At 43.8% G+C, this 14404-nt stretch overlaps 2 protein-coding genes across 9 annotated transcripts in view; both read right to left on the bottom strand.

Annotated features, from left to right (window-relative positions):
• The window catches only part of LOC144473355 (uncharacterized), a 175760-nt gene that overhangs the window by 90433 nt on the left and 70923 nt on the right, over window positions 1-14404 (bottom strand). Inside the window, exon 7 of one of the 8 annotated variants that reach the window (XM_078187156.1) lies at window positions 992-1102. The exons of the other annotated variants lie outside the window; for them this stretch is intronic. Coding sequence (XP_078043282.1) covers window positions 992-1102 — 111 coding nt within the window. The remainder of the gene's footprint in view (window positions 1-991; window positions 1103-14404) is intronic. 8 annotated transcript variants of the gene reach the window in all.
• LOC144473364 (longitudinals lacking protein-like) lies at window positions 12350-13554 on the bottom strand. The gene is made up of 2 exons (XM_078187171.1): window positions 13389-13554; window positions 12350-13020 (listed from the first exon to the last, which is right to left on the bottom strand). Exons 1-2 carry the CDS (start codon window positions 13408-13410, stop codon window positions 12713-12715), a joined length of 330 nt encoding a protein of 109 aa, XP_078043297.1. The 5' UTR covers window positions 13411-13554; the 3' UTR covers window positions 12350-12712.

Genomic DNA, 14404 nt, shown 5'->3' with positions numbered 1-14404 from the left:
GACACCCTTCAACGGTATCGTCCAACGAGAATAATTCGGTAAAATCAATTAAAAGATCGATGAAAAATCTACAGATGCTTCAGTCAACGTTACGTAAAAACAGATTCTAGTCACGTGATTCGCGGGGCGGAGTGCCGACGATTTGATCAACGGCGCACCGCCGCTTCGCGTCATTGCGACGTGTCCGCAATGAAAGACGTGCACAGCCAGCCATTTTTTTTTTGCTGCACGGAAAACTATCGCTTTAAAAGAGTCACGAAGCCGAAATACGGAAGTTCGGAATTAGCGAACTACGCATCTACGTGCGAAAGCATAATTTCGATTATCTACGCGATAGCTTTCGTTTACACTTGAGCGTGGAGAGCGCAGCTTTTTGTTATCGAGCCTCGAAAGATTCTTGCCTCGGTAGGGAAGAAACGACTGCGAACCCGAGCTCGCGTTCGCGCGCGGAGAAGCAGAAACGACAGAGTTCCGGCGAAACGGTGTATGCGTGCGTCGCGCAGTCTCTTCACCCCGTAGCGTCAGCCTCGCAGACAAAATGGCGCGTCGAAAGTCGCGAGGACGTTAACGGGCGGGGAGGGGGAGGGCTGCGCGCGCGCGCGCGCCATTTTGTGCGCGGCGTATGAAAATAGTATGAATCCACCGGGTAGAGAGAGACGCAATGAAAACTCGAAGCGCGTAGTTAGAAAACTGACGATTACTAACCCGGCGTGGAACATACCTGTCGCGGCACGCTACGTAGTGTTCGCGGGTCGCACACGCGAATGGGAATGGTCGCGATCGGCTCAGGACTGTTGCGTGTCGAGGGCGTACACCGGCCTATTGTAGTGATTGCTCTTGATGTGCGAGTACACGTGCGACCTGTGCTTGCCGGTGTACGTGCAGTGCGGGCACTTGAAACGCGGCGCCTTACCACACTCGTATTTCAAATGCCTGTGCAGACCCCGGTACCATTTGTACGTCTTCTGGCACTTCGGGCACTCGAAGTTACCTCGGCTAGCGGTGTTCCGTGGCGTCATCAGACCGGCCGCGTTGTAACGCCGACGTCTTCGTTCCGGCGTCACGGCGGCCACGTACGGCAACGTAGTCATCGTGTACAACACTGTAAATTACACGGTAGTATTCCAGGTGAGTGACATTCAGGAACGAAACACAATCGTTAGAGACTCGACGACACATACAAGAACAACAATTTTTTCGTTCGCAGGCCATTCCCCCTCTCTTTCTCTCTCTCTCTCTATCTCTCTTGTGCTGCGAACTATTACCCTTTGTGGGCTTCGAGGAAACCCACATTCATCGACGACGAATTCTTTTCATTTTCTGATCTTTCTTTTTCTCTATCTAGTTCTCTCTCTCTCTCTCTCTCTCTCTCTCTCACTCTCCCTCTCGCTCGCTCGCTCGCTCTCTCTTTCACTCTTTCTCACATTTCCTTTTCCCAGGCTGTTTGTTGCTTGCTTAGACACGCTCGGCGAACACTGAGCCCGTTTTCACTTGAATCGTAAATATCCGCGAGAGAAATGTCTAGCAGAAGGCACTCTTTTTAAGTAGACGCAGTCCATCTTGGTAAAGGCTTGCACGACACACGGGGTGTCCCAGAAATAGAGGCTCGAGAGAAGGTAATTTTTACAACGTTTCTTCATTCAAGGATTCGTACTAGAGAAAAATTTATTTGGAGGGTGATAATGTAATATAGGAATTGATTTAGGGAGTTTGAAATATAACTTAATATAGAAATTAAGTGGACAGTTAACAAAGGCTTGAATGACAAAATGATGTTCTTTCATTTCCACTTATTTTTGCATGTTGGATTACTTGATCGATAGCACGATTTCTCGGACACCCGGTATAAAGCTAAGAGACCATTTGACTCTTTTTTTTTAACAATCGATATTTATGTTAATATCGATATCATAAAATAAAAACAATAAAATTTATACTAATAAAATTTATATTAATAAAATTTGTACTAATAAAATTTATATTAATAAAATTTGTACTAATAAATTTATAATAATAAAATTTATGCTAATAATATTTGTACCAATAAATTTGTAATAATAAAATTTATGCTAATAAAATTTGTACTAATAAATTTATACAGAGCTAGCAAATCACAGCGTACACCATATCCAAACTAATTGATTTTTTAGAAACCACTTTGAACATGTAAGTTCGAAAAAAGAAAACGTGCAAATCGCGCATATAAATTATTGCAATTATATATTTTAACAACAAAGCGACATTGTAAACTACTCTGTAAAAGTAGTCGAGTACCCACCCACCCTTACTATTTTCATATAAATATAGCCATTGTGTATTAAAAGAAGTAAACGTTGAAAATAAGAAAAATGAAAAATAATTAATTATTTTCTTTGTTGTATATCTACGTACAAGTTTAACTAAAACCGTAAACGATATTTAGGCAATGCGACTATATTAAATTTGTAACATCGATCAACACCCACGGACATCGAATAAAATTAATAACATATAAATTTATAAACTGCTATATGCTCTGTAACAATAATCGAATGGTAATAAACATTGCGCACAAAGCTCGTAGCACATTTTCACAATTAAAAAACAGATTTAAGAATGCACATCCACCTACGAAAGAGTTTGTGCAAGCTACACGATTAAAAAACGATCGAATGTTTAAATAAAATAACGTGAAATACGAATGAGAGAACTGATCCGAAAATAATCATTCACTCCTGTGCCTTATGCAATCCTTATGCAAAATTATGTAATTTTGTTCGAGACACTATGCTTGGACTGTAATCTATTATCTCGAATTTGAAAAATAGTTGATCAGTTCTAAAGTTTGTACAATTGAAAACAGCCCACGTGTTCGTCGTCCAATCGACTGCTCTAACACGAACGATCCGTCGATCAGGATCACGGTGTAAGAAGAGCAATTTCTGCGACGCTAAAAGTTTACTTCCAGGAGTCGCCGCGAGAGGCGCCGCGAAACATTTGTACTCATCGATTTATTCTTGTAAATTATATTTCTGTAAACGTGGCCACGATAGCGTTATTGTAATGGGTATCGCACACATGTTTACACAATAAGGATGCTCATCGATGATACGAAAGTTTCACAGAGCATCTAGTAGACTATGTTGGCAGTAGATCTTCAAGATCGCAGAAATCGAGATGAAAACTCTACATAGATCTCTATTTAGAGATGAAAACTCTACCTAGATCTCTATCTAGAGACGACATCTCCACCCAGATCTCCATCTAGAGATGAAAACTCTCTCGCACCGCGATCGTGAATGAAACAACAGCACAGCATTGTTCGATCGACGAGATCATTCCGACCTTCAAATTGATATAAGAAAGCTGAACAACGGGCAAACATTTAGAAGCGAGACTATCGATCCACATAAAGTGCCATTGGTCGATCGCCTTTCCGTCGACCTTCCTTTTTGCGGAGTCGCGCGCGAGAGGCTCAAGAGTATCGTCGGACTTTATTGTTACTCATCATTACAGAAAGCTGAGAAGAAGCATTACAGAAAGATGTGTGTGGTACACTGATCGGTAAAAGGCTGTGGTAGCGAGCGTCGACACGAACCGTCCTGCGATCCGAACAATGGATTCCATTATCCGCTGGAATTACCCGACTCCGACACCTGAAATCAAGACAACCGATACGGTTAGTATAACAAGTAAAACTCGAAAATATCTTCCCATAAGCGACACGATCCACAAATATTTTCCCGATACGTTTCCACGTGGTTCCTGCAAGCTGCTCGTCGGCTTCGTCGGTGTCTGCTAAACACACACGGAAATGAAGAACGCCGGGTGTCTTTGGGATTCAGATTGATCTTTATTAATCTTCTCGTAACACATCGATCGAGAACACAGTGTTTTCCAGACCCGGCGTGTAGTCAAGAACACCGTGCTCCTCGGATTACTGCACACCATTCGACGGACGGACCACGGCGTAACAATCGAATCACAGTTCGCAAACGATTCGTTCAAGCTTCGAACCAACCCCTCGACGGCTACGCTCGAACTACTCCACGGGTATCGCTTAATCGCGCGGCCTAAACGAAACGTCCATTTCTTAACTCTTTGGGGCACGACGGGAATAAAAATGTCCCGCCTTTTTGACGCATGGCAATGCATGGTGGGGGACATTTTTAGATCCACGTAGTTTTAACTGTGCATTCGTGAAACCAAGCTGAAACGGAATTATTGAGGTTTCATTCTATAACAAACAAATTCAGTTGAATTATTATTTGTTCATACATTTACATGTTTTCAATAAAAATTAGACACCAATTTTGGTTAATTGAAAACACGAGAAAATTTCTGAACGGCTTCTGAACTATTTCCTGAAATCCTGCGTGCCACAAAGAGTTAATCGCGATCCAAACTGTTCTCGCGTCGTGCAGCTTCTGTTCCGGCTCGACATCCGGTTATAAAAGATAGCGCGTTATATTCTTCGCGGTGGTGAAAAGTGCGTATCATAGCAGCACGCGACCCGGAATATTTTCACAACTCGGATCCCAACCCTTTCGGCGCGAGATTTCGCATTAATCCGTGGAGCACCTGTAAACTCGTGCCGATCGACAAAAGCACGGAACCGGCCCGTGGCTCAATAGAGTCGCTTGAAGCAGAGAACCTGTCCGGGATGGTACTTCCTGATGTGGGCGTATATGTTCTGGGTGAACTTGGACGGCTTCTCGCAGTACGGGCACTGGTACTTCGGCGCCATGCCGCACTCGTGGCGCAGGTGGCGGGTCATGTTTTTCTTTAACGTGAAGCCGCGGTTGCAGCGTGGACAGTAATGACTCTTGTTCACCGAGTACACTTTCCTGCGCTGCCTGGGAAGGGTCTGGCAATAACCTGAAAGATCGAAGTCAAAACGTTAGCGTACGGCTGGGAAACCCCGTCGATCTGATCTCGATCGTACTTCGAGAGGCTGTGTTTTTTTTTCTTTCTTTTTTTTTTGTCCCTCGTCCGGAATGTATAGCGTGTGTGCAATGTGCGCGTCGTTCCGCGGCGCTTCGTGAACATCGATCAGAATAATAGAAGAGAACAGAACATTCTAGTGAGCTGGAGGAGACTTAAACACATTCTCCCTCCTGTATCTTTTTCGCTATTTTTTTTTTAGAATGTCGGGGGAATATGTGGGGGGGATGAGAAACGGTCGGCGAGGATTCGTCACGAAATTATATAGTCTGTGTTTGTTGCTAGAATGAGTCCTGGCCGTGGCGAAGCTGGAATTAAAAATGGGGGACGAGAGTCGCCGAATGAAGAATGCGGTCAGAATCTGGTACAGAAAGACACATATATTTTTCTTCTCGTCGTCACACGTCTCTGAACATTGTTCTGAAGAAAACGCGTCGAAATGACGAGGCGTCTCACACACGGCGATTAATATCCGGGCCGGTCTCCGGCCTACAATTTTTGTGCGCCGCCAAGGCGAACACCAACCGGGGTCCATGCTCGAGCAGTTTTGCTCTGCTCTCGCGGTTGAAAAAAATCGGATCTCTCTCTCTTTCTCGCTCACGTGGACCGACGCGTATTGATTGACGCGAACAGCTTGATCGCGTGCGCCTCGCAGCCGACGTGCCGCGACCTCACGTGTCTGTAAATGTTCGACGAGCACGAGGCCCTCATCTCGCAGTACGGGCACTGATAACGGTGCCCCTGGCCGCAAAAGTAGCGCAGGTGCCTGGTGATCGTCGTCTTCTGGGTGAAGCGGCAGCCGCAGTTCATGCACTCGAACCTCTTACGGTCGTCCGGGTGATATCTGTACCTGTTCCAAACGTTTTTCGCGTCCGTCGCGAAATGAACAAAGCTCGCGCCGTCCCATTTGGCGGTGTGCTCCCGGTAGTCACCTGAAAAAATCAACACACGGCACGGTTAATCGTTGTCGGGTTTGGAGGGGACGCTACGTCGATCGGACCGCGCAACGGCGTGCGGCGTTTCTCGAGAAACGCGAGAGGTTCGTTCGGTGGTGGTGGTGGTGGTGGTCGTGGTGGTATTTGTTTTCTTTTTTTTTCTGTTTATTCGTTCGTCACAGTCTTTCTTTCTTTTTTTAATACGGCCAGAAACGGGGAGTACAGCGAGGGACGCACGAGTCAATGGGGGGGGGGGGGGCCACACATAAACACGAGCGAGGATGTACCATGGATAACGTGATCAAAACTCCGGGAACTGAAGGACTCAGCGAACATTTAATGGTTTTAATAGTGTTACATAGCGGCGAGCTTCTTTTCCTCGCGTACAATTGCACCTCGTTCGATTACCTGGAGAGCGTCGTGGCTGCTCCGCGACCGAATGACTAGAGACACAGATAAGTTAATACGGCCGATGATCGGGTAGCTCCCAATAATTGTTCGTACGCATGGACAAATTCGTCCACGGACAAATTCGTTCGAGAAACCATTCGCGAGTATTCGTCGTGTTTTCGTTCGGTTGCACCGTAATATTCAACATCGACTTTCAATTCATCTCCTTTTTCATCTACCTTCTCACACAGGTAGTCGAGCCGATTACCGTGCGATGACCAATAGCACCGCCGCTTAATTAACTTCATATTTATGAGAAAAAGATATATTAAAATTTCTTATTATTCTATTTTATTTATTTCTTAACGTAGAAGTTCAATATGTCTCGTTCGATGAAATATAAAGTTAATTGTGCCGAGGTAAAACTATTGGTTGTCCCATGGTAATTGGCTTCGTATACCATAAACCGGCTTCGAACATTTAACGGGACCCCACTGAACACTCGTCGTTCGAGTAGAAATACGAGAAAAATCTCAACAGAGATTCTTCCTGCGAGAGCAACGCGACTAACTGTGAGAAAACCGGAAGGGAAAATGTATTCTTCTTCTTTTTTTTTTAATTATTTACAGACTTCGTATTTTGAGTCATTTGTATTAATAAATAAAAATCTATTGTTTTTCGATGTACGTAATTAATTGTTTCTGTAATAAACAGCTTCGAAATTCTGCAAAAGATGTTTAAATTATTATAATCCTTGGTAGTTGAAATAGCAAAAATTCTGTTCAACAAATGAAAGTGGCCTAAATCCATTTTCGATATTTGATTAGCTATTTTATTATTTACATTTCGAGCTAGCTATTTTATTATTTACATTTCTGTTAATATAATCTCGTATTAGCAACGTCTATGGAACACAATAATCCTTAAAAACACAAAGATATTATACTACGATGCGGTTAACAATCATTATTAGTTAGCAATATTTTTAAACTGATTAAAACGCAAAATCCTTAGATATCTGGATTTTGAAAATAAATGGACTTAGGCCGCTTTGTTAATAGACGGTTATTTTGCAGTTATAAGCTGCTAATAACTTTACTCATTGCATTTGTAGCTTAACCCTTAAATACTAGAATTATTAAAGTTTGCAACGAACAGTGGTCTCACAGACTACTGATGTTTATTGCATTACTTTGACATCAAAGTAGTAAATGGAAAATAAAGATCACCAAATCTTTGTTTACAATTTCTTTTACAATTGTATAAGTAGTTGGTAGTGACCTTAGAGACCGGAGATAGTAGTCAAGGGTTAAATATTCAGTATAACTTCTCTAAAACTGAACTAGACGACTTGGATTTTTTTTTAAGATGAGATAAGGACCAATTTTTTAATTTTGCATTACTTGGAATTTCATTCTTTCAACTTTTTCAACTTTTCTCACGCGAGTCTGTAGATCGCATTAAAATATGCGTTTCGTGGACCTTGGTAACTTATATAATATAAAGTAACGTATATAATATATTTATATAAGTAATTTATATGATATACTGAAAACTTCATCAAAATCGATTGACGTTGTTACGAATCCTAAACAAAAACAGGTATTATAATAAAAATGCGCGTCAACCAATTGCAACAAAATTTTCATTGATCATAAATTACTAAGATTTCCAAACTACATTTTTTAAATATTCATCACAGACTCAGGAAAAAAGCTTGACCAAAATCACAATTTCCTAATTAATTCAACCAATTGCAATTTTCAGAAGACAAATGATTAGCCTATAAACTCGTCCCTCTAACGTCCAATAAAAATCTAAATCATTTAGTCCAATCATAAACAAGTTATTCTATTTAAGTAGACATCATGAACAGCTTTTACACCGACTGTACGTACAGTTCACAATAATGAAAACGAAAGATGGCGAAAAAATTCCTTCCCCCTGCCAGTTTTCTCAAGTCGTGAAATGCAACGAATTCTTATCAATCGAATCCGAATGATTAGCATCGCAATAAAATATCGCGATTATTCAACAGAGCTTATTATAATAGACTTCCTTTCCCTTGTGGTACCGGCTAATGTGGTACTTGACGTTGGACGTGTACGTGTAACACTTGTTGCAGTAGGGACACTGTATGCCGCGTATCCCGCACAAATGTCGCACGTGGTAGTTGAGGTCTTTCCGCCGTTTGAACGTCTTGCCGCACTGCGTGCAGTCCAAGCTGCTCACGTAGTGGTAAGCGCCGGCGCATTTCACGCCGCGTATCTTCCGCTTCGGCTCGCAGCACGCGTGTCTCGCGTGGAAGATCAGGTCACGGTGCTTCGCGAAGCATTTACCGCACTGCGGGCACCTGTTCGCCTTCGCGCAGGACGCGTCGAGCCATTCTGAAAATGAAAATAGAGGTTCTCCATGTAGCGAGGATGCGCTTATTGCTCGCGGATGACGTTCTCCCGGCGCCCGATCGCTCTAATCTCCTTTCAAAAACATTGTCAAACGGCCGAAGCGTGGACGTGTTGGTGCGCGCAACGCACGGCGGACTCGTCGATCGCTGACCGATTAAATAAATGCGAATCTGGGAACGGATTAACAGCGGTGCCTAATTATCCGTCTAATTAAATAATTTAGTTTTTCAGTAATACAACTTTTGTCAAATTTCACATCGCTCGTTCCACCAAATATAACGACTTTAGAACCCTCCACACTGCGGAATTTAACCGCGAAACATGATCGCCGCAGCCTAATTCCAACGCGAGCATTTCTTCCAATTAAATTCCACGTGTGCGAGCGCGATTTTGTGATTCTAAGCGGACCGATCGTTGCGAGCGCGCCGTACCTTGTCTCCACGAACTGTACCTACAAGCGTTACGTCGTTACACCCAACATCGGAATACACCAAAGACAGGTGACAGAGAATGTGGACAGTGCTGGTAAAAAAGGGGGTTGAAATAACGGTAACCAGGAAGATCGGGTGCGTGGCTGCGGCACACTTTTATCGTTTATTCTTTACACATGTGTCTAGAGTTTCTCTGGCCGGAAACGTTTCCTAATGAATAGACAGGTTTCCGACGTTGTTCGTGCTCCTTCGTGATACACGCGCGCGCTCGTCGTTCGCACAGATAAGGGTTGGGGGATCCCGTTGGCTTCTAAGAGATTCGTTAATTAAATTGCCGACGCTCGTCGACTCGTTCCCGCGCGAAGAATCGCGCTCGTTGATAATCAGCACTGGTCAAAGCACAAATTATCGAAGGGACTCGTTTCGCTCGTATGTTTGCGCTTGTTTAACCCTTTCGCTGCGATGCCCTGGAAGAATGACCATTTATATACGAAGAGCGTGTATTATATGTTCATACCATATATTGTATACGGTCAAAGCATGTATATATACTTTTATTTCATACTTTACATAAGATACTTTCGTTAATCGGCAAACAGTTGACTGTAACAATTAAAAAAATAAATTATGATTGTAAACTTTTATATTTTAGAAAGTAAAGTGATATTAGTATATATATAATAAATATCATCGTAAAATTTAGAGAACAATAGCATTCCGTACTACTCAGTGTTAACTATTTGTTAATGCGCTTCGTAGCGAAAGGGTTAACGCGTGAATCCGAGTAATTGCGAAATCGGAGAGACGCTGTTATTGGTCAGACCTGGACCATGCCGACGGAAAGGTACGCGACACCTAGATTTTTAAAAGCGACAACGGTTCATTAGATAGCAAGACCTTCGTATTGCGTCGTCGACGGAACTCTGAAACGAGAAATAACATTTGAGAATACAGCTTCTGTGTTTTAACAAAAATCAGACAATAGTGTAAAAAAGGGAAATTGACTCGACCGTTTGGATAGCGAACGATCCGTCTACAAACAAACGATTCGATTTCTCGGCTTTGAAACAGAGTTGAAACAAATTGAAATCGAACGAGATAAAGCGAATCACATTTTAATCGATTTTATTGATTATATGATCGGATAAAAATCTATCGAGATAAACAATTATCCGATTAAGAATTCTTTTTAGATAAAATTCTTTTCAAATAAGAATTTATTTGAATAGGAATTCATTCGAATAACTAGAATAATATATATACTATTTCTCAATATCCGAATAAAATATTCGTCCAAAAAGAATTCATTCGGACAATTATCTCGTATAAATATTTATTCGAACAGTGTCCAGAACTCCGCGTTAATGAGCTCTTGCCCAGATTCCGCTACCAAATGAATCGTCGTGACGGGGATATAATTAATTTACTCGGTAAACCTTTTGATCTAAGTAGCACGATAATACTGTTCAGAACATTTTGTTGACACCGACTGGCATCTTCGGGTGCCACCGTCTAATGTGCCTGTAAACGTTCGAGGATGAGTTGTCCTTCTTATGGCAATAGGGACACGCGTATCTAGGTATCTGGCCGCACTTGTGCCTAATCAAGTCCCACATCCTTCGGAATCCGGCGTTGCACTTTGGACAGATGTAACTCGAGACCGCGACCTGCGTCCTCATGTTCGGCCACTCCATGCGACGTAGATCTGGAAAACAATCGGGACCCGTTAGTCCTGCGTCGACCGGCTCGTCAGGATCGCCGTCGGTGTAACTAACGCGACGACCGTGCGAGAGGACCGTCGCGAGTACGTTTATTCGTTTTTGTGCGTGTTTTTGTGTGTGTGTGCGCGCGCGCGCGTGTGTGCGTGTGTATTGTGAGACTATATTTCAGCTAGCAGCCGACTCGAGAGCGCAGCGGGTCAATTTCCGAAAGAAAACGAAAAGAAAAAAAAAATAGACAAAACGGTGTTGTGTTTGACTGGAGAAGACACTCCGTGTACGATGAAGAAGGGAAGAAACGTGAGAACGTTGCGTGAGAACGAGCATCTCCACGATATCCGCTGTCTTTTTCTTTATTCAGTTATGCGACCATCGTCTAACTTATCCGTACAGTTTGGCAGAGTACCTTAGCGCGTCTCGACGAAACGTCTCGGGCGGCGGACGAACAGTTGTCAACACCGTGCGCCGCGGATCTGCGCGCGCGCACGCGAACGGCGCATGGATCGCGGAGGCAGCGAGCAACGTTTCAACTTACCATACTTCGAGGTATTTTCCAAGGTAATATATACGATCGATTCGCGCGCGGTTTAGGATCGATGAAACGTCGACACTTTTCTTAGAGACCTCGCGAAGGCTGTGGAAGAGAGTCGGCGAAAACTGCGCGCGGTCCACGCTCGATACATCATAACCTTCAATATAACCACGATATCGTTCTTGGTATCGTAACCTTCGCATAACCACGATATCTCCGCGATATTGAACGAACACCAGGTAAAGAAGATGTTGAGAACTGTTTCCTCCGATCGCAGGCCGCGACTTCCAGCCGGCGATGAAACGTTCCGCGATTTTATTTCAGGTACGCGATTACATTTACGTCCGCAGGTTCACGTAGTCTCGGGAAATACGATGATCGGTCGCTTCGGCCGCGAGCCGCGAGGGTCTTCTTCGTTTCGCTGCCGTAGGAACTGACAAAAACTCGAAGGTATTACATAGTCTTTCTCGTATCGCCTAAAATACTCTATTCGTCGGGAGCTTACGCGCTAAGTGTTCATCGTAGATACCGATAGGAAGAAATGTTTCCAGTACCACCGCACTGTGCGCAGCACTTTCGCACAGGTACCAGTCAGAAATGCATTTTTACCGGAGCATTCTCGAGGAGGAGGGCGCTGAAGTCGCGAGCATCACGTATTCACATGAAAACTATTCTTTTGTTTTTTAAATAACGATCGAACTCGTCAAGTATCCTGAAAGAATAAAGTGTAGTCAAATTCCTTACAGACAGTTGGTGATCATTGTTCCTCGCGATGACCGCGGTGGAACCACTTCCGGCGTAAAAGCACGCGAAAATGCGGAATAAAATGTCTCATACGTAGAATAGTTTCCAGCCTGTCCGATATTCGCGACTAAATATATATAAATAAATAAGTAAGTAAATAGATAAAAACATATATATATATATGTATTATATATAATAAATAATATTAATATATAATATGTAATAAATTATATATAATTACATATTATATTATAAATTATATACAATTATATATCATATATTTATATGTAATAAATAATATATAATAACATATATATAATACATATACATATACGGGGTGTATAAAAATGAAACTCCGGGAAATAAAGGGTTCTCGGGGCAATTTAAATTAATGTTTCCCACAGCGCGCGGCTTCGTTTAAGAGTTATCAATGAAAATAAAACAGCGACCAATGAATGCGCGTAGTCACGTACGGGACATTTAATTCCACCATTTCCAGCCACGTTCGCAAAAGTGAGCCGATTATTATTCAATAATACGACCGAATCGACAGCGCGTTCAACGTTGCTCCACGGCCGAGCGAAACACACAAATGGTTCACAGATTCAAGATGGCGGCGTGTCCCCCCCCCCCCCTAATTTCTGTCGACGACGACGGGCAACCCGTCGTGCCGCATCCTAATGTGCTTGTAAATGTTCGACGAGCACTTGTCCCTCTTGTTGCAATAAGGACACTTGAACCGCGGCTCCTTGCCGCAGTCGTACTTCATGTGGGTCTTCAACGTCTTCTTGTAGGTGTAGCCGGCGTTGCACCTGGGACAGTAGTAGGAAATCCTCGTCGTCTGCCACGGCCCATCTTCGTACTTCACGGTGCTCCGGGCCCGCCTGTAGTCCATGTGCGACCTGATGTTCGGGATGTTGGTGTCGTACGACAACGGGTGACCTACAAACAGGAAAACACGGATCACGGTTAGCGAGATCGGGGGATGCGGCGGCGAACGGTTTCGAGTCTGAACGCGCGGCAAAATAGAAGAGAGAGAGAGAAACGTAGAGAACGGAAATGAACCAGTCGAAACGAAAGTTTGGACGAAAGCAAGCGCGCGAAAAAGAGAGAAATAGAAAGATAGATAGATAGATAGAGATAGTGAGGCTGCTAAATCGGTTGGCTGTCCCAGACATGTCCTGTGAATCGAAGAACATGAGATATCGAGGAGATAAACCGAGGGGGGGTTGGGTGTGTAATGAGAGCAATCTCCTGTGACAGGACAAGGAAGACATCTATTTCTCGTAATCTTGTATACAACTGCTCACACTTGTTATTTGCTTGGAACATCGAGTTCGCGCGTCGCTAACGAAGACGGACGTAGCACGTGGCGGAAGCGAACCCCTTTTCCCTTCGTGGACACCGAGCAGCTGGACCGCCGATCGCTCGCCTCCGAAGGGTACCTCGCGTCTCGGCGCTCAGTAGAGCCTGTACGCCTGGATATTGTTACCCTTGTGGTAGGTCCTGATATGCCTGTAGGTGTTGGACGACTTCCGGTCGCGTTTCCCGCAGTAAGGACACTGAAATCGCGGTTCCTTGCCGCACTCGTACCTGAAATGCGTCAGCATGTTCGCCTTCTTGCTGAACGAGCTGTAGCACCTCGGGCACACGTGCCTCTGCACCGAGCAGCCCGGCTTGCTCCACGACTTGTCGACCAGCGCTGCAACAGAGGAAGCAGATCACGGTACGGGTCAGTAAAACCGTCCACTGATTTTTTTCTCGTGCGTATTGCGGAGACAAGTTTCTCGCCTAAACTCTCTCTCTCTCTCTCTCCCTCTCGACAAATTCCGTGCGCGACGGCTGCGCGGTCGTTTTACCTGTATCCATGGCGCCGCGCGTTTTAGCGGGTGGCTTCGTGTGTTCTCTCGGAATAATCAACACGCTTCTAATAATAAAATAAAGTATAGGATTTTATTATCTTCTCGAAGGAGACACGAGGTTGTTACAAAAATTCTGTTCACATACAAAAATGCGATGCGACGATTTTAAATTAGAATCAAGGGGGCTGGTTACACGTGGAGCATGATCCTGTTCGTATCATGGTGTCGTATAACGTATTATATATAAAAAAAAAAATTGCAATTTGCGATTTACAAAACGAATTCGCAAATCAGGTCCACAGCGTGAAACACAGCTCCGCGCTGCGAACAGTCTGCCTTTCCGATTTAGAATCGTTCTTGCAACGTTTTTCGATGGAAATGTTTTTTTTTTTTTGGCAACTGCTGCACAATTTACAGATCGAGGAGACTTGCCGGCGAGAAAAATAAAGGAACGTGCGCTCGAA

Source organism: Augochlora pura, chromosome 7 (assembly GCF_028453695.1).
Source record: "Augochlora pura isolate Apur16 chromosome 7, APUR_v2.2.1, whole genome shotgun sequence".
Taxonomy (NCBI): Eukaryota; Metazoa; Arthropoda; class Insecta; order Hymenoptera; family Halictidae; genus Augochlora; species Augochlora pura.
This window is presented reverse-complemented; position numbering and strand designations above follow the sequence as displayed.

Bases quoted from the DNA above. Each gene is read 5' to 3' on its own strand.
- LOC144473364 (XM_078187171.1), bottom strand. From the start codon at position 13,410: ATGTTCCAAGCAAATAACAAGT. The intron at 13,021-13,388 runs GTGAGCAGTTGT...TCCTGTTTGTAG, and splicing joins GTTCCAAGCAAATAACAAGT to GTCACCCGTTGTCGTACGAC.